Source organism: Plutella xylostella, chromosome 29 (genome assembly GCF_932276165.1).
Source record: "Plutella xylostella chromosome 29, ilPluXylo3.1, whole genome shotgun sequence".
NCBI lineage: Eukaryota > Metazoa > Arthropoda > Insecta > Lepidoptera > Plutellidae > Plutella > Plutella xylostella.
Window position 1 is genome coordinate 11,072,347 of NC_064009.1, and position 27,740 is coordinate 11,100,086.

General features: G+C 40.4%; 2 protein-coding genes across 3 annotated transcripts; one reads left to right on the forward strand and one right to left on the reverse strand.

The window, feature by feature from the left end:
* Positions 1 to 9,169: 9,169 nt before the first annotated feature.
* On the forward strand, positions 9,170 to 10,353 carry LOC119693186 (FAD-linked sulfhydryl oxidase ALR). The gene is made up of 3 exons (XM_038115931.2): positions 9,170 to 9,536; positions 9,619 to 9,812; positions 9,923 to 10,353. Exons 1-3 carry the CDS (start codon positions 9,423 to 9,425, stop codon positions 10,083 to 10,085), a joined length of 471 nt encoding a protein of 156 aa, XP_037971859.2. The 5' UTR covers positions 9,170 to 9,422; the 3' UTR covers positions 10,086 to 10,353.
* Positions 10,354 to 25,988, reverse strand: LOC119690327 (histone-lysine N-methyltransferase E(z)). Of its 2 annotated transcripts, XM_048631713.1 has the most exons (17): positions 25,783 to 25,988; positions 25,445 to 25,643; positions 24,998 to 25,213; positions 24,619 to 24,758; positions 24,333 to 24,454; positions 23,135 to 23,292; positions 22,448 to 22,462; positions 21,379 to 21,479; positions 21,031 to 21,229; positions 20,781 to 20,846; positions 19,615 to 19,739; positions 18,110 to 18,255; positions 17,447 to 17,553; positions 16,880 to 17,021; positions 15,692 to 15,882; positions 15,042 to 15,207; positions 10,354 to 10,692 (listed from the first exon to the last, which is right to left on the reverse strand). In XM_048631713.1, exons 1-17 carry the CDS (start codon positions 25,855 to 25,857, stop codon positions 10,632 to 10,634), a joined length of 2,229 nt encoding a protein of 742 aa, XP_048487670.1. In that variant the 5' UTR covers positions 25,858 to 25,988; the 3' UTR covers positions 10,354 to 10,631. The 2 variants fall into 2 exon arrangements, with proteins under 2 accessions (XP_048487670.1, XP_048487671.1); XM_048631714.1 differs by lacking the exon at positions 22,448 to 22,462.
* Between the last annotated feature and the right edge of the window lie 1,752 nt (positions 25,989 to 27,740).

A 27,740-nucleotide genomic window follows, 5' to 3' on the forward strand; every position in this document is an offset into this window, starting at 1 on the left:
TATTCAACGATACCCCACACCATCAAAACAATGGAAAAAAAATCATCCTCACGTTAGGTTCTTACCCAAATAGTCCAGTCAAGGAATGAGGTGTAGAGTGCGTGAGCAGGTAACTCAGCGATTCCTTCAGAAACTTGTTCAGGGGGCTTAGGTTGTTAACATACCAAAAGTCCTGACTCCTAGGTGATGAGCGGGGGGGAGGAGGGGGGGATAAAGATACGAATTTTTGGTTTTTTGCTTATATCTCAAAAACGGTGCATCGGAGACAAATATTATAAACTACTAAAATGGAGGTCTTAAAATTATCTAAAACTTTTGTATCATATGTTTTTTTCTAATTACTAACCGTTTTCGAGCTATTACCCTCGGAAAAAATTGAAATTTACAAGAAAAAGTATTCATGTCAAAAAATTCATAAACATTGCATCATATTGTCTTAACCAATTCATAAACGAAAAAAATGAAGAGGAAAGAAGTTGTAGATTTTTTTATTATGTAGTCTGAGCCTATCTGAAACCTAGTTAAACATTGTGAGATATGGCGTTTCGACTTTCTCCGTGTTCGGCATCATAAGGGTCACAGTGACAGTTAAATAAAGTCCATTTTTCTCTCCACCTTTAATTTGCAAGGTGCGGGTGCCTATATAAATAGAGTGAGTCGCCCGCGCGCCTCAGTTGGTTTTTGACTTTTGAAGTGAACACTTCGGCAAAATGGCTCAATGTAGCCACGGTTCTCGTCGGCTTCGTTCCGAACGGGGAAAAATATAATATTGATTTTGCGGAGTCCTCGCTGCCGGGAGCTGTAGCGTGATGCGGACCAGGCGGCGCGGGGCACGGCCGCCGCGACACGTGGCGTCGGGGAGCGGGAGCAGGACCTGTCGGCTGCTGCGCACGCAGCCATTGCTGAGGATTTCGCAACGAAGGTTTGAGCGGATAAGCCGTGAGTAAAATGCTATTAATTACTGCTTTTAAAAGCTCAGCCACTGGTGATAATGCTCCGGCGCTTGGGGTTTTTATCCCACGCAGTAGGGTCCGATTCAATAGTCGTGGTGATGATTGATCACATATTCCGGACCTACTAGTGGCGCTTGAGCTAGATACTTACATTAATGACCGCTTTAAGTAAAGCATAATGTTTATTTTATACAAGAAAAAATAATAAAAATATATTTTTCTACCCTCAATTTCTAATATTTTTAGAAAACAGTTGATAAAAACTTTGCTATTACAATAATGCACTTGGTTATAGCTTATGTAAGGCTTTACAAACAGGAACTTTCCAGGACCGTCATAGGATTTTTTACAGGAAGCACGTGGCTCCGAGTTTCAGTATGTTGGGACATTGTGGCATGTGCGGCGAGTAATGTGATCCGCCGGTACCTACCCGCTGAAGGGTAGGCAGGCCGATTCGGTGAAATTGAAGTTTCGTGTAACCTGCACCCGGCCCTGTGCTCCCGCGCTGGCCGCCGTCTCGTGCCACCTGCGTCGCAGCGTACACCCGGCCCTGCGCTCCTGCGCTGGCCGCCGTCTCGTGCCAACTGCGTCGCAGCGTACACCCGGTCCTGGCCCTGGCCATCGGTTTGTACTACCTGCACCGCTGCATAGACCCAGCCATGCACTCCTGCCCTGGCGGCTGTGTTGTCCCACCTGCATCGCTGCGCACACCTGGCACTCCTGTTCTGGTTGCCAGATCCAAACACCCCCTGTCTGGGAAGAGATTTTATGCTCAGCGGAACCGCCTGCACTATTGCTAGCACGGTCACCATCATCATCATCATCATCATCAGCCCTTCATTGTTAGTGACTTCTTTAGAAGGTATCGGGTAACGTGCGCTATTCATCAGTGATTACGGCATATGCGGACGAACGTTTACTGCCAAGGTTGGTCATGTTAGCCATACAAGGGCACACCAACGAAGCCTGAGTACCCACCTGCAGTCGCCGTAGCCGCATCGGCATGGATGACGACAAATTGGGTAACGTGCACCGCTTCTACAAGTGTTATAGCACTTCTATTTGATGCCTCCGCTGAGGTAGGGTATTCTGTTAAAGCAGCTTTCTTCTAAACTGCCCAAAGTGACCTGTAGACTGCTCCTGGGGATAGTTGTGCAATTTTTTTTTTATTTTTATTTCGATGTCTCTGCTGAAGAAACTGTCTAATGCAGCTTTTGTTCTAAACTGCCTAAAGATCATTGGACTGCTCATGGGAATGGTGACGCACGGTAAGTACAGGAGCGTTACTCTATACTGACGAGAAACGGACGAACGAGAGCTGTCGTGCAATCGGCACGTTTAATACATACAGATAGCTCGCGCCGCAGTGCACTGAAAGTTCGTTTTTCGTCATATAAAGTGACCCCCCAGACACTATCTTTAAGTGTCTTGACACATCGGCAGATTCCAGCTTTGAGTCTTTTCTTTTCTCGGCTGTGAGCAAAGTGAATCCCACCGGCGAGTGTTCAACCTGAAAGCACTGAGCTAATTCCTGATTTCGTGAAAGTCGCTGTTGCTATACCATACCGCTTCACAAGTTACAGAATTTATTATGATCCTACTGTCGGGTGATCATGATCAGAGTGTCATCGCGGTTTCTGAGTGGCACCATATTAACTGTCTTCCTTATGTCCCAGTGGATTGTGAGTGTGTGTCCGAGCTCTTCGTTGAAAAAAGGGTGAACCTGCAGCTGTCTACTAGTTAAAGAAAGAAAGAAAGAAAGAAAAACTTTATTTGGCTTAGATTACTTAGCTGTGTATCGAATAAATCGAGTAACGGTGCTCTTGCACGAGACGACTACCTTTTGGTAAAATTATAACTTCCACTATTCTGGGAACATGCATATACCTACTGTGTACTGTGTATCACATCACGTGTAGCCGTAGCCCTACTCAATGTACGGAGCTAGATAATAAACAATGGCAGTCGTCATTAAATTTCTATGAATTTCGAAGGTCATCATTTGAAGCACAATTCAAAGGGAGAAAGTACCTATTCATGCCTAAACGGCTTCTCTAATGAAAATGTATTTTTAATTCTATTCTGGCGCAAACGTTTCATAACTATTTTTCAACATTGTATCTGCTGAAACTACTTAGACTGACTAGTTAAGATGCAGACGTGCCGTTTTCACAATTCCATTTTGAATAATCTTCAATTGTGTTATGGATCTTTCAGTTAGTTACGTAACTGGTTACCAAGTAAAAAATTGCTTGTGTCATGCATCTGATTTAGGAGCTCTCTGGTCCCTAGCTGATGGCTAGGACTGGTATATATACCTACTAAGTTAGTACAGAGTTATAACCGGGCAGCGGTGACGTGGTAGCTGCTTGATTTATTAGAGTTTGCTGAAAACTTTCTAAATAAGTAATAATTATTAGTCATAATATTAACTCTTCGCAGTTCTTTCAGAATGCAATACCAGGTCGCTGAAGTAGGTAACCTTCCTTAGCTGGACAACAACAACAAGCCTTTTTGTTTTAAAGAATGTCACAGTTATTCGCCGTTCCACTGTCATATCGATGTGCAAAGACTTTTTCTTGGGTATAGCTAACTACCTAAGTTTACCTATAGATAGCCGCAAGCTATCTGCTGTTGAGTCTGATTGATAAGTCAGGCTCGAGGTGGCTCGTCCAATTGTCCATGTACCCGCCACCATGATTGTTGCTTCCACAGATTAGAGAATCTATGTTGGCTGTCGTAGCATCAGGTCTGATCAGGTACAACTAACATCTTTACGTACCATCTTTATTTAATCGAGCTATTCTATTTTGTTTTGTCTTGGTTGACTTAATGGTTTTAAAATCGAGCCAACCAGAAAGCTTTGTGTATTCTACTTAACATTTCAACATTAAGTAGGTACCTACGTACCTTTGAAGTTGCAACAAGGCGAAGCCTAAATTAAGGTTTTGGCCGGGACCTGCCCTTGGTATTGACGAACATACCTAAAGGCGACCTTGTTAATGTTTTTCATATGAAGTACTGAACATTTTACTTATCCTGGTGGCATGACTGATCATTTACTTACGCAGTTAAGACATTTTAGCCGAGTTTCATTTATCAACTATTATAATTGTTATTGTTGTGTTAATCAATCTTTATTAATTGATGTCATCTACCAAGGAATGCTGCCAGAGCTCATAATATTCACACATGATACAGAATGATAGTAGCCAACAAAATCGGTGCAAAGGCTTATAAAATAACTTTCCTTCCTAGTAGGACTGCACAGGAACTCGTTAACCGCCGAGTTAGTTAGAATACAAAATTAGACTGTGTGTTACTTGTCAATCTAGAATATGAATATGGTGACCTGCATCATGTTTTGAAAAACTGAATACTTAGTTATCCGCCAGTGTCACAGCCTTCATCTAATCTTTTCCAGTAGCTGATGAGGCTGTGATATTTAGTAAAATTATCTTCTCTTCAAGCACCACTCCTCGTTCCAAGGACTAGATGCCGCGCCAGGTGTTGCAGGCCGTGTCGTCGTACGGGGCTGACTGAGCAGGTCCACGAGGCTCCAGGGTCGGCTGCTGCATTTCTGAGGTCAGTCCAGAATTACATACCCTAGTCAGCATGTGCTGGCCTGAGCCACAGCGGCCTGGATCAAAATTATACATTTTACAGCTTTTAAATATTGTTGCAAAGTATTTCACTGGTTCCATCCATTCGGCTAGTGTATGTTAAAAATATTGCCTTGACAATAACAAGATTTTGATTAATAATTACTTATAAGTATTGCTTTCGAAGAGGCACTGTGTGTATCCATATGTATAATACCTACCTATATGTATAGGTACATACCTTCCATAACTTTCTGACAAGTCAGGAATAATAAGGAAGTACTTAAGTCTTATGTATACTTATACCTTACATTTTAGTATATCTACTACCTAGAAATCTATGCATTATAAATTTATAGATTCAAATATTTATCTACTGATATACTCATCAGTAGCTTATGGGTCACAGTTGGTTTTCTCTCCACCATGCGATAATAAACACATCTCACAATGTTTAACTAGGTTTCAGATAGGCTCAGACTACATAATAGACGCATTTTTCCTGAAATAAAAATGACATATTATGTATCTAGCCTATCTGAAACCTAGTCATTTCTGCATGGTGATATTACAACTGAGGCGCGCGGGCGACTCACTCTATTTATATAGGCACCCGCACCTTGCAAATTAAAGGTGGAGAGAAAAATGGACTTTATTTAACTGTCACTGTGACCCTTATGATGCCGAACACGGAGAAAGTCGAAACGCCATATCTCACAATGTTTAACTAGGTTTCAGATAGGCTAGATACATAATATGTCATTTTTATTTCAGGAAAAATGCGTCTATTCCCTTTTAGAATATATTACATATGCTGGTCAATGTCCAACCCGCCTAAAGCTAGACCTATTTTAAACTTGCATTTTGGTAAAGTCACTGACATAGCTCACCGAATTAGTAAGGTAAAGTGTGAGTAAAATAGCTGTACCTTTAGGTGGGTTGGACATTAACCAGCATATGTATATATATTCTAAAAGGGAATTTAAAAATCTACAACTTCTTTTTTATTCATTTTTTTCATTTATCAATAGGTTTAGACTTTAGACAATATGATGCAATGTTTATGAATGTTTTGACATGAATACATTTTTCTTGTAAATTTCAACTTTTTCCGAGGGTAATAGCTCGAAAACGGTTAGGAATTAGAAAAAAACATATGATATAAAAGTTTTAGATAATTTTAAGAACTTTATTTCATTAGTTGAAAATATTTCTCTCCGATGCACCGTTTTCGAGATATAAGCTAAAAACCAAAAATTCGTATATTTATCCCCCCCTCCTCCCCCCCGCTCATCACCTAGGAGTCAGGACTTTTGGTATGTTAACAACCTAAGCCCCCTGAATAAGTTTCTGAAGGAATCGCTGAGTTACCTGCTCACGCACTCTACACCTAATTTTGAGTCATTTATTGACTGGACTAAAAAAAAAATACTTTTTTATAAAATTTGTATACCTATCTATGCGAAATATCTGTTTGAAAAAAGGTGGTTTTGCCTTTGCCTCGCTTTGAGGTACTGATAGCAGATTTTTTTGTATGTTGGTAGCGATCATAATATTATGATGCTTACTAAATGCAAGTTTTCCTCCTCAAAAGCCCTGAATTTTTTTAACGAATAAATAAGTGTGTTAGAATAGAATAGAATAGAATATATCTTTATTGAACACCACAAATTAAAATATAAAAAAGAGAACTTATAAACTAGGAACAATGAACAATAGGCGACCTTATCGCTTAGAGCGATCTCTTACAGGTAACCTTAAACATAAAGAAATAAAACTAAAGAAAATTTGAGGGCGGTGTACCTACTACCTAACTACTTATAATATAGCTAAATAAACCATACATACTATAGCTACATAAATACTAACATAAGTTACATATTCTAACTAATATACCTACATACCATTATTTACATACATACAAACATACATACATCCTATATATATACAATAAATACCTATATTCATACAACATCTCGAAAGTAGGTAAGTAACTATTGAGACAGATAATGTTTTTTAACAGAATTTGTTACGGCAAAAGTTTCTATACAACGTATACCACTAGACTAAATTCTCATTTATTTGAGGCTTATTTTATTCTGATAGGCCAAATAGTTACGATACCTACAGCTATTTAAAATAAAAACAATGTATCCGATTTCCTCAATTTGGATTCAAATATGTATTTTAATTAATAGCATTTCCCGCAAGCTTCGCTTCGCCTTGAAAGATTTTCCCGTGGGAAACCTGCGTAAAAAATAAGCCCGTAAGTAGGTTCTGATAATTCTAAGCTTTAAGTTTTATCATTACCCGTTTAGTTTTGGCTTAAAGTGGTATAAAAAACATCGCGTGGGGTATTGTTAAAAAGGTGTATCTAAAGACAACAGAAATTGCCTTAAAACTATGTGGATCGAACTCCTCCAAATGACCGCGCTATGAGTTATGGCTGAGGCAATATTTCAATAAATTTTTTAAGTAGCTATATAAGGAAAGAATTAAGATTTATTTTTATCTGAGTTTAAACGCCTTACGGACATAAAATAAATGGTTTTATTCGCAAAAAGTCATCTCTATCCAATAAAAATATCCACGTTTGCTAAAAACTTACATAAAATAAGTTAAAAGCACCTAATCTAGTTTTTTAGGCAATAGCAAACAGTAAAAATTGTCATTTACTTGAATTGCTTTGAAAATAGCCCCCCTTTGATGGTATTTTTATGTATTCTTTTAAAAGTTATTTGAGTTAAGCTAAATAATGATACCAAAACCGTATCTCTACGTCGAGGCAGTCAAGTATTAATTAGGTGTAGAATAGATTAGGTACTTTTAACTTATTTTATGTAACTTTTAGCAAATGTGGATATTTTTATTGGATAGATATGGCTTTTTGCGGATAACAGCAATTAATTTCATATCCGTAAGGCGTTTAAATCTCGAGATATGATGTTTATGAAGAAAACGAAAAAACTAAGTATCTAAAATTTTAAAATGGCCGCCATTTCTAGAATCTTGAGATTTGACCCCACATATGGGGGTTTTTTCTCGATGAAATCACTCGTAGAATCTACCCTTAACGTTTGTCGGGTTCGAAAAACAACACATTGTTTTTTTTTATTTGATCAAAATCTATACGTTTTTCAAAAAAACTGTAGGATAAAAACTATTTGGATTATTGAGATCAAACTAGTCTCGTTGTGTCTCGTTGTTATACGTAAATAAAAAAACTCAGACTGTCTCAGACTCTTGGTTGGCATGACCAAAAATTTTATGGTTTTAGAATTCTTTAACTATCCGGAGGGCTTTCGAGGTGGAAAAAATATATTTAGCATAACCCGAAATCATCACCACCAACATAATTATAAAAATCAGCAATACGAAAGTGGTTATACTTATTCAAAATCCTGTGGGGTGATATGGCAAGTCATTTAGGTGATGGGCATGCCCATCTTGCCCATATGGGTGGATCCGCGCCTGGGTTCTTACACCCCCACAGATAATAGAATAGAATGACCCACTAACCCTAGTCTCTCTTACTGAGAACCAAAGTTACAGTAAGTACTTACATACAATACAAATATTACTTTATATTCATATTGCCATAATAGCGTAATATTGTGTACAAAGGTCCTCTGGTTTGCGCGCTCCCATTACAAAACAGCCACTGGTCACACTTTATTACCATTACAAAACAGCCACTGATCACACTTTATACACTTCCTTTTTCGTTTGTTACCATGACAACATTGGTTTGTTGAAAATACAAAAGTACTCTGTGATTACTTGATTAGGTAAAAAATCTATGCCGACTGACGGGACTCATTATTCTGAGCCGTGAAATTAAACGATTATGACGTCACGACAGCCCGCCATCCTGACGGGAATTTCAAAGTGGTCGTGATGGTTGTAATTTTTTAACTTTCTTTAAAATACCTTAAATTACTTATTTTGGCGTTGAATTTTTTTTTACTATAATAAAGTGATGTAAAACTATCCAATAAAAGTATAAAAAAAAATTACGCATATTCCCTATTATATATTTTTATTTGTAACTTTTTAGTTGTTTTTATTTTATGAAATTGTATGTTAGTAGTCGAGTTTTAGTTTATTAACATTTTTTATTTCAATAATTTTGGTGTTGTGATTTAAATACCTACAATATGCATACTTTTGTAATGTGCTAATCAAGCCTTTTCATTTGATACCCCACACAGCATAGTTGGAAAAATATTATTTTTTCGATCATCACTTTATGTCCTCCAGAGGGCGCTTCATACATGTTAATATAACGTCACATAGCCTATAACCATCGCGCAATCAATACGCTTATAACGATACTTCATACATCAAAATCTATCAAGCCGTTTAGGCTACAGGAGGGAACAAAGAAACAGACAAACATACAATCGAAAAACATTACCCTCCTCCTTCGGTAGTCGGGTAAAAAATGCATTGTTGTGCGATTTAGTTATTTTTTAATAAGCTATCAGAAAACCTAAGAATCAACATAAGAATGTTCAACTTGATGCTAGTAAAAAAATATATTTATGAACGCAGCTTTGCGGTACGCTGTGGTTGGTAGTTCTGAAATAATGTCAATGTCATATGTTTTTGACATATGAGTTGAGTGACAGTCAATGAAAAATCATAACAAGTTTCACGTCGGTATTCATTCGATATTTTTCAAAAAACCAATAGATCTTTAGCCCGAATTAATAAAGATTCACACTGACCGATAATTTTCAAAGATATCCTTGTATTTTCAAAGTACTTAAATTGTTGTGCCACGGCTAGAGTTTTATAAAAATAAATTGCGCAATTATTTCCACATTTGGTTAGCAGCCCGGAGCTGCATGCAGACTAGTAGAGGATGCCGGCGCACCACCCCGAGGGTGACGACGAGGACCGGCCGTGCCGCGCCTGCACCGACTTCAAGACCTGGGCCAAGGATCAGAAGAAAACCACACTGTCCACTTCTAAACCGGTGAGGTTATGTTCATAACAAACAATATAATTTTGTAGTTGCTACAAGTGAATGTTGCACTAACATAATATTTCACATTTAGGGAAACTCTAAACCTAAGGACTGTCCGCTGGCCAAGGACGAGCTGGGCCGCTACACGTGGGGCTTCCTGCACACACTGGCCGCGCACTTCCCCCGCCAGCCCACTGAGACCGAGTCCTACCGCATGTGCAAGTTCATCAACATCTTCGCTCAGTTCTACCCGTGCGAGCCCTGCAGACTCGACTTCCAAGATGAGTAAGTTGATTATTATGAATTTCAAAAAGTTTCATTACTTGCTATCAAATTTCATCATATTGCATTTGACTGCTACTTCCATTAACAAGTGTTTTTTTTTTCATTTTCAGTATAAAAGAAAACCCTCCACAGACCAAGAGCAGAGAAGCTTTATCACAGTGGTTATGTGAGCGACACAACACTGTGAATGTCAAGTTAGGGAAGCCCGAGTTTGATTGCAGCAAAGTGAACGAGAGGTGGCGGGACGGCTGGCTCGACGGCTCTTGTGATTAGGACAATGGGGGAGCCATAGTTTGAAGTGTAGTCTATGTGAGGTGCAGGATGACAAACATTGCCCCAACTATATTTCCAGTGCATTAGTTAAGTACTTAACTACAAACAACAAGGTCTCTGTTAAAGATAGATAGCCAAAGGATAGATATGTGGATTTAGTTGAGTATCACCTTACAGTATCTTGTATATCTGTAATATTGTACATTTATAGCATTTATGCCACCTTGTGATTTCTTTAATAAATGTTATTACTCTTTTGAGTAAATAATCTGTTGTTTAATTTTATCATTTATTAAAAAAAATACTAACATTGTATGTAATGAATGATTAATCAATGAATTCATTTAACACTAACTAACCTAAACAGTAGAGTACATAGTTGGAATTACATTTTCATGTAAATGTCAAGGTAAACTTACAAACTATCACTCGTAAAATATAAGCAGTTAACATTGTCCAGGAACATTAAATGCTACAATGTGAAATCCCACACACGTGGCGGTCACGCCGCCGGCGCCGCGCGCGGGATCTCTACACAACGTGGTCTCATAAGAACTCCATCTCCCGCTCGATGCCCACAAACTTCAGCTGCTCCGTCGGACCGTATCTGTCAATCAAAACAAACATAATATTAATTCCAAGTACTATTCTAAAGAAGCCTCCCCAAACGATGTATTAAACTGCACTTTATACAAGCCACATCATACATATTTTATTTTTATTTTACATTTAAGGAAAACTTACAGCTATTAATAGTTTGATAGCAATTAAAATGTATAGCTAAAAGCCAATTATCAGTTTTCACTGATACAAAACTTAATAATAAAGAGCACAAGATTGTACACTCATACTTAATTATGCTAACAATAACTTAACTTGATTCTGTTATTAGACTGAAATAGTAATTTAGTACACTACAATATGATTATAACTATCTAAATTTTAACTAATTAACTTAATTAATCAACAGTTAATATAGTGGTAGGTTGTACCTTACTATATTAAAAACAAGTCTAAATGTATACTTACCTACTAAACTCATACATAGAACTTATACATAAAACAATTATACAAAGCAACATGACACAAACAAAACATCATGGTTTAAAGATAAGATAGCACTACTACTGCCGCTACGCCAAAGACGATACAAATTTGCGTATATAAGTGGCTTTAACCGTTTCTAAACTACTGCCAAATATATCGACCTCGTTTGAGTTGCAGAGACTGTTAATTGCATTACTTGTTCGTATAGAAAAGAAGTTTTGCCGGAAGTTAGTGCTGCAAGCGGGTATGTGGAGGGTTTTGAATTTTCTGGATGGTCTGGTTGGGACATTAAAGTTTACCATCTGAAGCAGCTCCGGACAATCTACGTAGCCTCTAATTATTTTAAAAAAGAAAATGACATCGGCTACTGTCCTACGGAGTTTAAGAGGAAGGAGATGGAGGCGTTCACAGCGGTGTTCGTAGTCGGTGTAGGGAATCTTAAATTTAAATCCGATGTAGCGTGTGAACTTCCTCTGTATCTTCTCCAGCCTATTAATATAAACCTCGTATTGAGGGTTCCAAATCTGACTGGCATATTCAAGATGACTTCGAACATACGCGCAGTACAGCAGCTTTACAGTCTTCATTGATTTGAAAGGCTTAGAGGCTCGCATGATAAAGCCAAGAGATTTGGACGCTTTACGAACAATATTGTCAATGTGCTGGTCAAATAGCAATTTGCTATCATAGGTGACACCTAGATCACGCGATGAGAGCGCCCTTGCTAGGTTATGACCCTTGATTGTGTAAGAAGCTTCGAACAAATGTCTCTTTCTAGAAAAGGTAACACAGTAGCACTTGGCGACATTTAGGTCTAACTTGTTACTCGCACAATAGTGGTCAAGTCTACAGATATCCTCTTGGAGACGTAAGGCATCAGCAGCATTGTTGACGACCGCAAATACTTTCATGTCGTCTGCAAAAAGTAAGTGGGAGGAATTTTTAAAACAGGAGTCAATGTCGCCGATGAAAACAATAAACAGCAATGGACCTAACAGAGAACCCTGTGGTACTCCAGAAGGGATGTTTCTCCAAGCAGAAGTGTAACCATTAAGTACTACCGCCTGAGACCTATTGCTAACATAGGATGTAAACCATCTGAATAAATTACCTCTAATGCCAGCAAGATGAAGCTTGTTCAGGAGTAAACAATGGTCTATTCGGTCGAACGCTTTGCTGTAATCCGTGTATATTGCGTCGACTTGATCACCATTATTCAGCTTACTTGTAACAAAGTCACTAAAAATTAAAAGGTTGGAGACCGTGGATCTTTGTTTTAGAAAACCGTGTTGGGCTGGACTAAAGGTATGCTTCAGAGCGCTGTAGAGCTGCGTGTAGATAATGCGCTCAAGTATCTTAGACAGTAGACATAGTTTGGATATAGGCCTGTAGTGCTCGACGCAGTCTTTGGAGCCCTTTTTATGTACTGGTGAAATAAAGGCGACTTTCCAGCGGGACGGCATAATACCTTCATTAATACAGCGTTGAAAAAGTAATGCGACCGGTACACTTAACTCTGATGCACAGTTTACTAAGAAAACGGCTGGTATGGTATCAGGACCTGCTGATTTGGTCAGGTCTAATGACCGCAGTAGTCTTTCAACCTCAGATTCAATGATTTCAACTGAGCCAATGTCACAATTTGAGTTAGAAGGGGCTATATTATTCAAAAAATTCTGTTTAGCAATGCTAGAATTACAGTGGTCCAAAAAAGTTGACTGAAAGTAAGATGAAAAAAGTTCACTAATACCCTGGCCAGTGTCAGAGGTTACTCCAGCAAGAGACATGCAAGAGGGAAAAGTACTATTATTATTTTTACTTTTTAAGTACGACCAGAATGCCTTAGGGTTAGTTTTGATAGAATTTTCAATGTTAGAAATATAGGCTGAGAAACAATGTCGCTCGGTTTTATTAACTCGGTCTCTCAGAAGGCGAAACGATGATTAATCTGATAAATTATTGTAGTTTTTAAACTTTTTCAAATATTTGTACTTTTCTCTAATCATCTTTATGAGGGAGCTGTTGTACCATGGCGGGTACTTTAACCTAGACTGACTATGGGTAGGAATGTAGATATCTCTTAAATCAAAAATAAGTTTATAGAACACTTCAACCGCGTTATTCAAATCAGGTGCGCTCAACAGCGTGGTCCAGTCTGTATTACTCATAATTTTCTTAATTTCCGAATAATCCCCCCGGTTGTACGAATACCGTTTATGCGGAACACTAGCTAACGGTTTAAAGTTGCCGAATGATGTATTGATATTTAGAGCCTTATGGTGGGGATCCTCGGGCACCAGCGGGTCCAAACAGGCCTGCACCGACACCGTACGGGTGCACAAGACCAAATCTAAAATACGGCCATGCGCGTTACGGATATCACAGTACTGCTGTAGGTTGCAAGTATTAATAGCATCTATGAAATCTACCATATAATCAGCACATAAATTACTCGGTATAAAACCATCATGCGAAGGGGACCACGTTATGGAACTCATGTTGAAGTCGCCTACAACCAAAAAAATATCCGTTTCGTTATCACTAATAACATCTGATAATTTCGTGAGATAGTTATGTAACTGCGCTGAGAAAGATAAGTCTTTTTTGTCGGAGCATAGGTACAGCAGACAGAGTTGGATATTAGGTGAACCACCGCGCGGCCGTGTGTCGGGGGAGCGAATCGTCACCCATATATCTTCGGCTGAGGACTGATATTCCACCCGCCGAGATGCGTGGAGCTCACTCTTAGCTGCGATCAAGACCCCCCCGCCCCTGGTCTGCCCAGTAGCTGCATAGTCGCGATCACGGCGCCAAACACAATACCTTTCGTCGAAAAGTTCACTATCTGATATGCCATCCAGCAGCCACGATTCGGTTATAGTTATAATATCATAGTTATTAAGTCTTACATTGTGTTTAAAAGTGTTAGTTTTAGTACGAAGCCCGCGGGCGTTTTGATAATAAACACATAAATTATTCATGGGGATAGATTATTACAGAAATACTATAATAAACGCAAATTAAAGTTCCTAGTGATATTCTTAAATGATAACGCAGAACATCTAAAAACGCATAAAAAGATTGATGTAAGTCACAACTAAAGTCGGTAAAATTATTATAATCACAGTTCGGCAAAACAGCATTAGTACACCAAAAAATATCAAGTACGGCAAGTAAGCTAATATAACACGTAATACGCAATGCAATTGAAGCTAATATACTATTGGCATGATTTGTTAAAAAACAAGTAATGGGCGAGCGGTAGCAGGTAGCGATCACGAACAAAAGGGTTTCGAGGCGAGCACAAAAGATAAGAAGCGGCACAAAAAATTGGTCAAGCGATAGGCAGACAGAGGTTGCAAACAATTTGGAACAATTACAAATGTTAACTTTAAATAGAAATAGTGAGATTTTATATATATGGTAACTGACTACTTGTATTTGTTTAAATCACTCAATGATTTAATGACCAAAACGGGAGACATTTCGTTTTTGCGGACATGGATTTTGGCATGTTTTACCCACACGTATTGCCAATTTTTTTCTTTCGCCAGTAACTTAACTTCGTTTAAAAGTTTTTTGTTACCTGATGATAGGTGAACATGACGTCCCTACTGCTGTCAGATGTTTTCAAGCTACCCGAAGGCATCTGACTAAGCTTAACGACGAAGCCGAAGCAGCAACCGGAACCCAAGGCTTAACGTGCCGTCCGAAGCACAGAAGCGTCCAGAAAAGAACCACTTGAAATCGGTCACCCAAACAATGTCTGACCGTGTCAGTTGTTGCTTAACCTCAGTGATCAGTTAAAATCACTGAAGCTAGCTCGACTACGGACTCTTCGCTTTCGCTTCGGAGATTGTAATTAGCAAACATTGCACTCGTCAGCTGCAGGTGTATACAACGACTTGCCTGTAGTCGAAGAACAGCTCCTCGCCGGGCTGGATGGCGCGCTTGGCGAAGATGCCGATGCGGTGGTCGCCGTTCACCATCATCACCTTGGCGTAGCAGTTCGGGTTGATGGAGTGGTTCGCGAACCGGATCTTGTTGCCCTTGCGCGTCGCGTCCACCACGAAGTCTGAAACATCAGCATCGTTATTGAGTATGGGTTTATTTTAAATCCATACATCATTGCTAAAATAATAGTAGGTAATTTCAATCCTAGTTTAAATTAAATACCTATGTATAATTTAACTATTCATTATACTCTGTCCATCCTATTAATCGTTTTTTGACGTTGTAACGTTGTAGATGTACATGTCTTTAAATAAAACTATTTTTTTAACTAACACTAGCTTATTTTCTTAATTTTACCACTTAACTATTAAATATTATATTACATAAATAAATAAAAACTTAAAACTACGAAATGATATCAGATACTAGGCCGACATACCACGACCCGTTACTGATTGAGGTGGCCTGCGGCCACTAATAAATTATTTTCGTTGGACCTACCTACCTCTTTCATTTACCTCCCAGTAGACACCATATGTAGATAGGTAGGAAACGTCACAACGTTTGCTTATATCTTGTAAGTAGGTTGGTTTTCGTTTGCGTACCGTTGTTGAGGTTGAAGAGGAAGGAGCACATGTACTTGTCGTAGACCTTGCCGCGCCGGTCCGCCTCGTCCTGCGAGATCACCTCGCCGCAGTACTCGGACAGGAACTCGTTCTTGGCCGCGCCCTCCTTCAGGAAGATGCCCCAGCCCGCCACGTCCGACGGCGCCAGCAGCAGGTGCTTGTGCAGACCTCTGACAATCACACATGGGTTTAAATAAATTGTTAACAGTGATTCTCACTAGATGGCGCTGGTGTGACACATGCTACATCGCGGTATGGTTGTGTTTAGCAACCACCATATAAGACTTCCTATACTTCTAATAAAAACTTATGTGTGAACCTATACTAATGAGTTTTAGTTTTACTTAACTACATGAGTTTACTATGTTATTTATTGCACAAATATTACGCATAACTAAGTGTGAAAAGGCTGGATTAATGCTTAGAGAATTTTCTAAAAGTCGACGCACAGGAAAGAGGAATTATATTTATCATGTGTAGTAAAATTACAAAGAAAGAGTAATCACAATAGGCGGCCATATCGCTAAAAGCGATCTCTTCCAGATAACCTTTGTATGTATATGTCGGTGACCCCCAGGTGATATAAATACACAATACATAATTATATACCAAATAAGAACCTTTTGGCAGTCTCAAACTAGGCATAAACCTTTACGATGAAGATCAGCGGTCACTCATTTGTGAAAAATTAAATGTTAATCAAGATAAGGGTGCTTGTGCACGGTGCAAGTAGCTGGATCAAGTAAAGATGCGGGTTACACGCGCGAGTAATATGCACAAACTATTTGTGAGAGTTTACCAAGCACGTGTTATTACGACGTTTGTTTACGATGCATATACCCGCGCAACGGCCTCTATATGCGCACGCTACTTGTATCGTGTGCAAATGAAAGTACAAGCACAAACAAATGTAATATACAGGGTGTTGCAAAAAGGGTATACTAAGCCGAAACCTACATGTGCAGCAAACTTAGAATGTAGAAACTTAGTTGGTCAAAACTTAGTTAGTTGACTTTTTACTATGGAGAATGAATATTGTTTTACGCTAATTTTGAAATTCTGATTTCACTTTCGGACTCAGATATACCATGCTGCACATGTAGGTTTCGGCTTAGTATACCCTTTTTGCAACACCCTGTAAGTTAAGTTATAGATGCAACTCGGTACCTCTGCACGGAGTTGTTCCGGCAGGCGGCGGCGGCGCACGAGCCGCACAGGTCGGGGTCGCACTCGCGCACGCCGAGGTAGCACGGGCACTGCTTCGTGTTGCACGACGCCTTGCAGCGGCAGCCCGGGAACCGGTTCTGACCTGCACACAACACAAACACACGAATTACAACTTGAAAATCTATAGGTAACATGTCATTTGTCTGTAATAGGATTTTTTTTTATATCTGATTTATTAAGTTATATAGTTAGACGGTCAAATGGCGTAGTGGTTAGTGGCCCTGACTGCTATGCCGCGGGTTCGATTCCCGGCTGGGGCAGATATTTGTTTAAAGACAGATATTTGTACTGGGCTCTTGGGTGTTGATATTTATATTTAATTTATGTATCTATTTGTGTGAGAGAGCCCCAAATAAAATAATTAAAAAAAATGCATACATAAGGGGCCTCACTGGCTCTGGTTTCTTATAACTTACAAATGAGGCTCTGGTCTCTAGTTTGTAACGTAATAATGAACTATATTAAGTATTTGTATTTATTATCATTAGCACAGTACAGTGTACTCACAGTCGGTGTCGCACTGGCAGAACTTCTCGCAGAAGTTCTGCGTCTGCACGCAGGGACACAGCGCGTCGCACGCGCGCCCCGGGTGCTCGCACGGCGTGTAGTTGAACCTGTGGGGGGGGGGGCGAGCTCAGACAGAAGGGCTAGTACGGGGCGCTATTAAGACGTGACAAAAGTTCTCCGTGGCGCTTGAGGCTGCGCGATGTGAGTGCGCGCGATGCAAAACTCTTGTCACGTCTTAAATGCGCCCCGTACTAGACCTTCAGGACAACCGAGTGGGAACGTCATCCTGACTGCTGTACAGAGAGACCTGACCCCCTCAGAAGCATTGTTACTATGAGAGGGGGGTCAGGTTTCTCTGCACCTGACCGTACCAACAAAAGTACCGGGTGATGGCCGTGTGTTAGATGTCCTCACATATTATTATAATAATCCGACTCGGAGGACCATAAAAAAGTAGGGGTGAGTAATTGATATTATGGATGGGGGTGATAGACTTTCAAAAGTGATAAAGAAAACCGTTCGGATTGAATGATGTAAAATTACTGAATTTATTCATAACTAAAATGTTCCGCGTGTAAGTAATTGATGACGGTGCAACCTACTTGTATGTACATACGTTGCTCGTACAAACGATGAAGTATTTGGATGTGTGTTTATACTCACACGTGGTGTGCGGCGGAGTCCTTCTTGAGCTGTATCTTGCGGCAGTGCACGGACCACAGGCGGTGCTTCTTCTTCTTGTTCCGCGGCGGCTCGGCCGACGGCGGGGGCCGCCGCACCGCGCCCGCGCTCGCGCAGTGGAAGTACACCTGCCGCGGGTAACACAAGTATTTTATTTATTTTATTTTATTATATTTGGAAAACTTACAGCTATCTTAAACTAGTTAACATTTATATGATGCATCTAAGAGCCATTTAATAGTTTTCGCATATGGTAAATGGTATGGTATACAGTAACGGCCAGCGTCCTCGTCAACAGTACGTGGTATAAGCATACACGACCGGCGCACCCCGGGCAGTCAGTGGCCGACACTATACTTTTCTAAAATATAGCATGTTATAAGGCGGACAGTTGTCAAATCCATACATTTTATTTGTTACTAGCTGTTCCCGCGAGCTTTATTATTATTATTTTTATTTATTTCAAATACATACATATTACATTACACAATATAAATCCGCCAAACTATAGACACATAGTTTGTTGGCGGAGAGAGCTCTCTTAAACATAAACATTAAATATCTACATTACCTGCTATATCTACCCATGTTAGTGACTTGACTTTATGGTGATAAATTCGCGACACAACATATCATATATAGTTACTTAAGTATATAATTAAGTTAAGCTATGCAACATATTAATGACTACATTATATCTAAACAGTTCGACTTCATAATATACCTACATCATTCAGTTCTTTCTTAAACAAATCCAACATACTAGTTTTTAATTTTTGCTTTATGACAAATTTACTTAACTTATGGTTTCTTTTAACAATGGTATACTGTTAAATATTTTAGGCACTAAGTATTATTATATTTTTCGAATTCTTTCGCTTCGCTTCGCCTAAAAAAGTTTTCCCGTGGGAATTCCGGGATAAAAAGTAGCTTATGTTCTTTCTCAGGGTCTAGACTATCTGTATACTAAATTTCATTCAAATCCGTTCAGTAGTTTTGGCGTGAAAGAGTAACAGACAGACAGACATAGTTACTTTCGCATTTATAATATTAGTAAGGATTTGTTAGTTTTTAAGGGAGAATGAACTATTTTCTCCAGGCTCCAGTATCTGTCAATAAAACGTCACATGACTCTTGGTATATTTGACACATTGTTTACTTAAAAGGAGACCCCATTTACTTGTAAATTATGATTATTTTGTTAAAGGAAATAAATGATTTTGTATTTTGTGTGTTGTATTGTAGTGTGCGTGGTGGGTACCTGCTGGCACGTCTTGGTGAGCAAAATTATTATACCTATGTATCTTTTTAGAATAGAATATAATAGAATAGAGGCACGGAAATCCATGCTGGTCCGATTCCAAAAGTACCTACATTGCATTGCTTGCATGTTTTGATTTTGAGGATTTTATCGCTTCACTCGGTTCTCTAGGCTTTAGAGAATGGGGGGTTGAAATTTATTGTATTGTAGTGTGCGTGGCGGGTACCTGCTGGCACGTCTTGGTGAGCAGCAGGCGGGCCAGCGCGCAGGGGTGGCCGGGGAACACGCGCTGCAGGCACGCCGCCAGCGCGCGCTCCGCGCCCGTCCACTCCGCGCTCGGCGGCGCCAGCTCTGCAACACACACACACACGATGTGAACACGAGCAGGCACGGGACCGGGTACACGGCACTGACGAGCCTGAGTACTTTATTTATTTTACTTTATTAGGGACAATAAACAGTTATAGGTACATTAAAGTGTAATACATTTTGTTAAATTTAAGAACTCACATAAATGTACAACCCACGACAATGTCCACAGGTTACAAAGAATCAATATTTATAAAAGAGGATACGCTATTAGAATATACTTAGGATAGCATTAAACATAAACCAGTAAATAGAAAACCAAACAAACAGTGAATAAAATTAAAATAATACACTATTTATAAACATAATGTGGATTTTGTGTAAACATCAGGACAAGAACAGAATGAGTAGGCTGATTGGCATCGGCAAAGCCGAGGACTTAGGTGATAAATAGCATAGGTTACACGATAATGCTGGCAACAGCTGAGTCTCTCAGTCTGCGCTGAATGACGGGAAAATTATCGTGTAACCGGTTGACTAACAGACTGATGGTCCAGATGAATTATCACTTCAAACACACACATCATGGTAGATACCTCGTGATCTTATGGTGAAGGCAAACATCGTGAACCTGACCTGCGCATCTAGATTTACACCTAGAGATGTGTGAAAACACCAAATGGAAAAAGTCCAAGCTTAGGAAGGCAGTTTAGACCATAAAGAATATGCACAAAGGTTCCATTAGAAAGAGCCAGGGGCAGGTAGGTACAGCACTAACACCTAGCATAGAATAAAAAGTACAAAGTTGTAAGTGCGAAGTACCTCGTTAGAGCTAGTGGCGCTCACTATTGCCACCTAGTGATCATTTCGTAGTACTACTACGTTAGCAAGTAAACTCGCAACGTCTTCTATCAAAATGGATTATGCAATAATTTAAGATTTCGACAAAATTCCACCAAAAAACCACTAACGACATCTTACGGATGATTGAAAACTAAACTATCTGGGTACAGTTCTGCTGAGGAGATAGTCATTCTATTGTACTTGTTATTCTATGCACCTAGTCTTGTGCTAGTGACTCACCGAGCGGTGCGTAGCTGGGCGGCTCGGCGGGGGCGGCGCGCCACGCGCTTGCGCCGGAGTTGCTGCCTGGAACGCACAAATAAAACACTTTTATTAGCCGTCAAATTAAAACAATGTTGACGATATACATCTATAAACTACTCTCCATCCCAAAGAAAAGGGCTCTTATGTTTTAGTAGAAGAACGGGGCCAAATTATAGAAAATAAATAATCTTTTAATTTGGCGAATAACAAGTGTAATATGTGTTACCTTTCTGGAAGCGGTTGCTATCGTTACTATCTTCGGAGCTGGCGTCGTTGGGCGAGTCGAGCGAGCGCGCGCCCCCCGCGCCGCTCTCCCCGCCCCCCGCGCCCTCCGCGCCCCCCGCGCCCTCCCCGCCCCCCGCGCCCTCCGCCGCGCCCTCGCCGCCCGCCGCCGCCTCCTGCGCCAGCTTCTCACGCATGCCGTCCTGCCGAAAACGAGGTGCACTCAGATGTAATGGAACGTCCACTCTAAATCAATCGTTATTTCTTAAACGAACTTTATTCCACCAGGCATAAGCAACTGTGAATCGCGTGACAGGACTCACGGTTTATTTGTCTGTGTGTAGGTACTCACGAGCAGCATGTAGCAGTGTGGCGAGCAGGGCTCCGTGGGCGCGCGCAGGTCGGGCCCGCGCCGCCGCGCCGCCGCCGCGCCGCCGCCGCCGCCCTGCAGCCCTGGCAGCAACAACACGTCAACACACCGACACACTCGTAGCGTGTAATTATTAGACTACATTTATTCATAAACGTTTCATCATCTCTGCAGATAAACCGTTCATAAACATAGATGATGAAACATTGTTTGTAATACATGTTTTCGTGCTCTCCGCTATAAGCTATTAGTAAAGAACAAGTGTGGTCGGCCGAGTTTCAGAAACCTGGGTATGGTAAACTTGTTTCACATTCGTCAAAAACAGTTTATCAACAAATGTTCTTAATGAATACATGGCATAAACATGACAAACGAGAAAGTTTGTATGGACGATTGTTACTCTTTAACGGGGAATAGGCTGGAATTTGCTAAATTAACATGTAGGCTACGTTTTATCCGAATTCCGATGGGAAAACTTTTTTGTAAGCGAAGCTGGAACAACAGTAGGAAGGCGAGCACAGAGTGTTGCGGCCTTTGTGGGAGAGCCCTATGTCTAGCAGTGGACAGTTAAGAGCTGGTGCTGATTAATAAGTACTTATTGACAAAAATTAAAGTAACAATATAATAATGTATATGAAAGGAGCGTTAAGCTGCGTACAGACCGGCCCAACGAACGCCCAACGATGGATATTTCATCGTTGGGCGATCATACAGGGCAGATTGCAGCAACGAAGGTCAACGAAATCCGTTCGTAGCTTAACACAAATATAAATATGACTATAAATAATAAAAACAATGTGTAAAATAAAATAATAACAAATGAATGTATTGATGAGAAAGCAAATCCAAATGGCTCGAGACACCGCAGTACACACTCTTCATACAAGAGAAGACCCACTCAGCAGTGAACAGTTGTATTATCAAATCCATCGAGATTGAACCATTGCTGTTGGTGAATAGTTTATAACAGTAACTGTATCATAATATTCATAATAGCACCGTGTGTACTGCGGCGCAAGGTGCACATTGGCTCGGCACGAGGTGGGCTTACCTGCCGCGTGGCTGCCTGCACAAACAGACAAATACTCATATCATACAATACACCTTATAATAATAATTATTATATATTTTTTGGTACAAAAACCGTAAAACCCATACTTAGGTACATACACCTACAACTGCATATACTTAAATATTATAAAACCATTATTTTAATTTTAAACATTATGGAAAACAATAATACTAATAATTTATAGATTACCAGAACATCGCTATTAATACACTACATAACAATTTACATACGAATGTGTGAGTGTATTTATCTGTGATAGTGGTGGCGTACCTCCCAAACTTCTAAACAGATATTTGTTTAGTTTTTTCGGATCATAGGTAAATGCAACTTTAACTGCACTAACACAAAAACTTTAGACACTGTTTAGCGAGTGTTTAAAACGAAATTTGACAGATTTTGTAGGCGTTTGACAGCTCTAAACACCTATTAAATACTGTCTAACTGCCAGTTTCTATAACTCTATCTATCCATAACTGGTAGTTACTTTCATACGATTTTGACAGATTGTTTACCTTTGATTATGTCAAAATCGTATGAAAGTAACTACCAGTTATGGATAGATAGAGTTATAGAAACTGGCAGTAAGTTTATGTGGTATGGTATGGTTGAATATCGTTGTTAACGTTGGTTAGGTTACAGAGTGGTTGTGTAGCTGTGGGTACTCACGGTGCAGGAAGCAGTCGTACTTGAAGCAGCGGCGGCAGAACAGCGCGTGGAAGGAGTGCAGCGCGACGTGGCGCGGGGCCGCCTCCGCCGCCGCGCCGTCCACGTTGCTGCACGCCGCGCCGCCGCCGCCCGCGCCGCCCAGCGCCAGCGACGCGTACCTGCACCACACGTCTGTTACTCACCATCAACTATATTGCACATTGAAAATTGTGCAACGTATAGTTGCTCTGGACAGCAACCTTGTTTGTTTGTATTGTATTATTTTCTGTTTTTTTCATATATATTTTTTGTAGTATTCTTTTAGTTTTGCGCCGCAAAGACTGCCAAGCCGACGCAGCTTTATGAAATGTGTTGGTCCACTGAACACTGGCCAAGCGCAAGCGAGGTGTGCTCTCTGGGGTCAAACAGTGTCCCTTCCAACCCCATTTGTGCAGCTGTCAGAGAACCTCCCACCTGGACATAAATTGCCTTGGGAGACCTGGAAGTCTTTAAACCGAATTCGAACACAGGTTGGTCGTAGTAAGGATAATATGGCTAGGTGGGGATTCACGGATGCACAAAATCTGAACTGTTTGCGTGAAGCGCCACAAACTATGGTGCACCTTACTTCATGCCCCGCGTGTCCCTACACCTGTACGCGGGAAGAGCTCATGACCGCTACCAGCGGTGCAGTATCAGTGGCCCAGTTCTGGGCATGTATTATTTAGCGACTTTGTCGGTTTGTCATCGACACGATAAGAACTACCTATATTGCACATTGAAAATTGTGCAATATAATTCATCGTCCAGGGTTAGTATTGAAGATTGCGCAAACTTCATTTGGATTCAAAACGCAATTCAATCTTATTGCACAATAAATATATTGAAAAATGTTATTGAAGGTCTAGGATTCGCTACTAACTGTCGAGCTTTTACAAAATTAAATATTACATTATTTATTTATGCACAGGGAAATAAGTAATAATTAATAGAAGTAGTTTTTTAAAGACAACCTTAGAGTGTGAAGGATATTTATGATCATAATAGAGATTAGGTACCTAACAACGAATCGATCTGCGCCTCCAATTTGCACAAATATTAGTGAAGTCACAAAACTGGAGCACAGTGTGACACTGACATCCCCACTCGTCTGAACCGTTAGTGCTTAGAGCACTCTCTAGAAGTAGTAGTAACCCTCATGCAAGACATATAAACATACTTTTCTTTAAGTTCCTGTGCGGTGCCCTTGTCAGGGAACTGCGAGCTGATGGCCTGGAAGATGGCGAAGTCCGGCGCGCCCCCTGCCCCCGCCCCCGCCGCCGCACCCTCCGCCGACGACTCCTGATATAAAATGTCAAGGATATTAGTATTATTAACTAGTGTCATTGTAGAAAAAAATCAAAACTTATTTCAAAGAGAGTTTGTCCAAAAAATGGGTATGTAAGTAAATTCACAGTTTTTTTTAATTTTTTCCCGAAAAATGCATCAAAACATATTATAATAACCTCCTGCGGCGGGTCGGGGCCGGCGGCGTCGCCCCCCGCGCCCCCCGCCTCGCCCCCCGCGCCCGGCGGCGGCTCCGCGCTCAGCGCCTGCACCAGCTCCACGAACAGCGCGTCGTCCATGAACCCGCCCTCCTTGTCCCCTGCACACACACACACACACACAGACATGAACTAGTGAAACACAATAGATATAGGTAGATGAGGAACTTCATCTAAACAAATCTAGTTTCCACATTCCTGGTTTACATGATTTAGTTGCTGCTTAGCTGTGCTTAGTTTGGTCACATGACTGTGTTTGATTGGTTATGTGATTGGGAATAATAAATAATGTTTGAGTGGAGCTAGATCAAGTTCTGTAGAAGAGAGAGGAAGACATTACCGTGCACCTTCCCGTCATAGTTATTGATGAGCTCCTGGATGAAGGAGCCGTCGGTGTCGAGCACCTCGTCGCCCATGTAGGGGATGTTGTGCAGCACCGTCTCGTCCTCCACCAGGAAGTTCTTCTGAGTGGGCGCCCACGTGTACATGGTGGGGATCGGGTTCACCGAGTTGATGATGCGGATGGGCACCTGCTGGGTCCGCACCACACCACATGCTGGAATGTATCAGATCACATTTAATTGGAATTAACTGAATTAATGGATTCTATTATACCATGTAAACAGCAGCAGCAAGCCTGGTTGTTGTAGTAGCTGAGATAGGCGCTCCAATTGGTCCAAGAATAGATAATATCTGTAGTAGATGGTCATGCTATTACAATGCGTATTGATGGCTTATAGTTTCAGTGAATTGGAAGTGTTGCATGTAGTGGTGGTGGAGCACTGACCGTCGGTGATGGAGACGTCGGCGCGCTTCATGAGCGCCTCGTGGTGCTGCGGCGGCGGCGGCGCGGGCCAGCGCGGGCGCCCCCCCGCGCGCGCCACCGCCCCCGCGCCCGCGCGCGGCGTCGCCGGCTCCAGCGCCGTCGACATTAGCCGCAGGTTGCGCGCCCACGCTACCTTCACCTCGTCCGCACGCTTGAACCGCTGCACAGATACCAACACTTTCATTTATATCTAATTAACTCGGTGAAAAAGGGTTCGATCATGGTTCATTATTAAAAGACTCATTATTAACTTTGATAAGTGGAAACCATACATTATTAAGTAAATAGGTGTTATTTACCTTGATTTGTCGAAGCCTCATATACTCGGTCTTTACTCGTTTTTTCCATTCCGCTGAAACTTTGGCCTTACTCATAACTGACGCGCTTTTATCGTAAAATTAAACAAAACTTTAAATTAGACTGGAACAATGGACATGCAAAACATTGAAAACATTCAAAAATTTCAAACGCGAATCTCAAAAACTGTCACGTAATCTGTGAATTATGTCTGCACATTATGACACTGACATTGGACTTCTAGGAACGGTGTTGCAAGGCACATTAATCCTTACCGCAATGAGGCGTTTGTTAAAAAAAAAAAAAGTTCCTTTTTGGAGAAATAGATGGCGTTGTCTGGGGTTGTACCAACTTTCAAACCCTCAGAACACACTCAGATCACAATATGTTATTCTGTGAGGCTAACGAAATGTGAAAGTGACGTAGGTAGGTAGAATTGTAGTATTATTTTCTCTATGATGTCGATGTCACTGTTGCTTCAGCGTTCAGTGCGATTGTGCGTACAGCCGTTCTTTTCAAGTTTTCTCAGTTTCCTTGTGTTTCTCCTGTATTAATTGAGTTGTAGTTGAGCTATCTGCTCCTCCTCCCTCCCGCCACATGCAGTCTGGGCCTCGGAAGGATGGCTCGCGCTACCACCCGACATTTAATCACAACTAGTGAGTTCTTATTCTGAGTTTAGTACTCTTTGCTCTCTATGTAATTTTTGACAGTTGGTACACTGCGTTTTCACGCTATCTATCGGCTTACCCAAAAGCTCAACTGACAGCTGTCAAGGAAAACGGCTCATAATCACATAGGAATGTTCCTTGATCACAGCCATGGAAGTAATAATACAACAGGAATGCGCACTCACCAAAATGGTGCAAACAAAAATAGACCTAACGAATTCGCCTTAAGATTTATATTTGAAGTGAAAGAGGCCGCGAGCCGATAGAGAGGGTTACCACAGAGCCCTTCCTCTCTTTCTAACAATTGCCAGGATTTCGGCTGCCCAATTTCAAAACACAGTAAGCGCCAACTTTAAAAAAAAACGGGTCTTTGATTTATACATTATTTTAAGCGATTCCGCACATTCCTGCATTGTCAAAATATCAAAAAACGGCTTAGAAACGAAAATAAAATTTCTAAAAACCTAGTAACTCCACCCTGCGAAATCAAAAATGCCACGAAAACCATTTTAAAACACAGTAAGAGCCACCAACCATTTTAAAACACAGTAAGTGAAAATGACTTACTAGGTTTTAAAATTGTCAATGAAGCTTACTAGGTTTTGAAATGGTCAGCAAAGGTCAATTTTTGCCCGTTAATTTTAGTAAGTCACAAATGGCATACATTATTACAAACACTTTTTTCGAAAAAATATCAGATATTTCAGAACCTGTATCTTTGAACCAATGAGACCTAGAGAGGTGAATTAAAAGTAGAACATAAGGAAATTTTGTCTTCTTTATAAAAGCCATAGAGACCTTTCTCGTCAGAACCTTTCTACTAGCCCTATTTTGCATAAACCAAAAAAAACTCAAACATTGTTAACTAAATTTAGCTCAAAATTTAGGAAATATTGTCTAATTTAAGGCAGCCATAAATAATGTTCGTGTCAGACATGCCTTCTTAATATGGCGATTTGGTTCATTTAGATAAAACTTAAAAATATGCCGGTATTTCAGCTATTACTTAGTACGGTCGTGTAAAAGTGCTGCAAAATTTGATTTATATCCAAAACATATAAAAAATAAAAAACATATAAATTATTACGTTATTATTGCAATTTCAATATACTTTACTTGTCTTAAATTACACAATAATGGCTCTTACTAGGTGTTGGCGCAGGTATCTACTCAATGAGAACTAGGTTGGAGATCCGTTTTACAAGAAATATATTGACTTTATCAAAGTTTCAAATCAAAGAAATATTGGTTATGTTGATCGAATGGCTTGCAGTCTCAGAATGGCGGCGCGT

What these genes read in the sequence shown, in the direction of transcription:
- LOC119690327 (XM_048631713.1), bottom strand. Translation starts at nt 25,857, where the DNA reads ATGAGTAAGGCCAAAGTTTCAGCGGAATGGAAAAAACGAGTAAAGACC. An exon ending in GCCCCGACCCGCCGCAGGAG is followed by an intron (nt 24,455 to 24,618) that starts GTTATTATAATA and finishes ATTTTATATCAG; the next exon opens with GAGTCGTCGGCGGAGGGTGC. An exon ending in CTGCCAGTGCGACACCGACT is followed by an intron (nt 17,022 to 17,446) that starts GTGAGTACACTG and finishes TGTTGTGTGCAG; the next exon opens with GTCAGAACCGGTTCCCGGGC.
- LOC119693186 (XM_038115931.2), top strand. Translation starts at nt 9,423, where the DNA reads ATGCCGGCGCACCACCCCGAGGGTGACGACGAGGACCGGCCGTGCCGC. An exon ending in CACTGTCCACTTCTAAACCG is followed by an intron (nt 9,537 to 9,618) that starts GTGAGGTTATGT and finishes TTTCACATTTAG; the next exon opens with GGAAACTCTAAACCTAAGGA. An exon ending in AGACTCGACTTCCAAGATGA is followed by an intron (nt 9,813 to 9,922) that starts GTAAGTTGATTA and finishes TTTCATTTTCAG; the next exon opens with TATAAAAGAAAACCCTCCAC.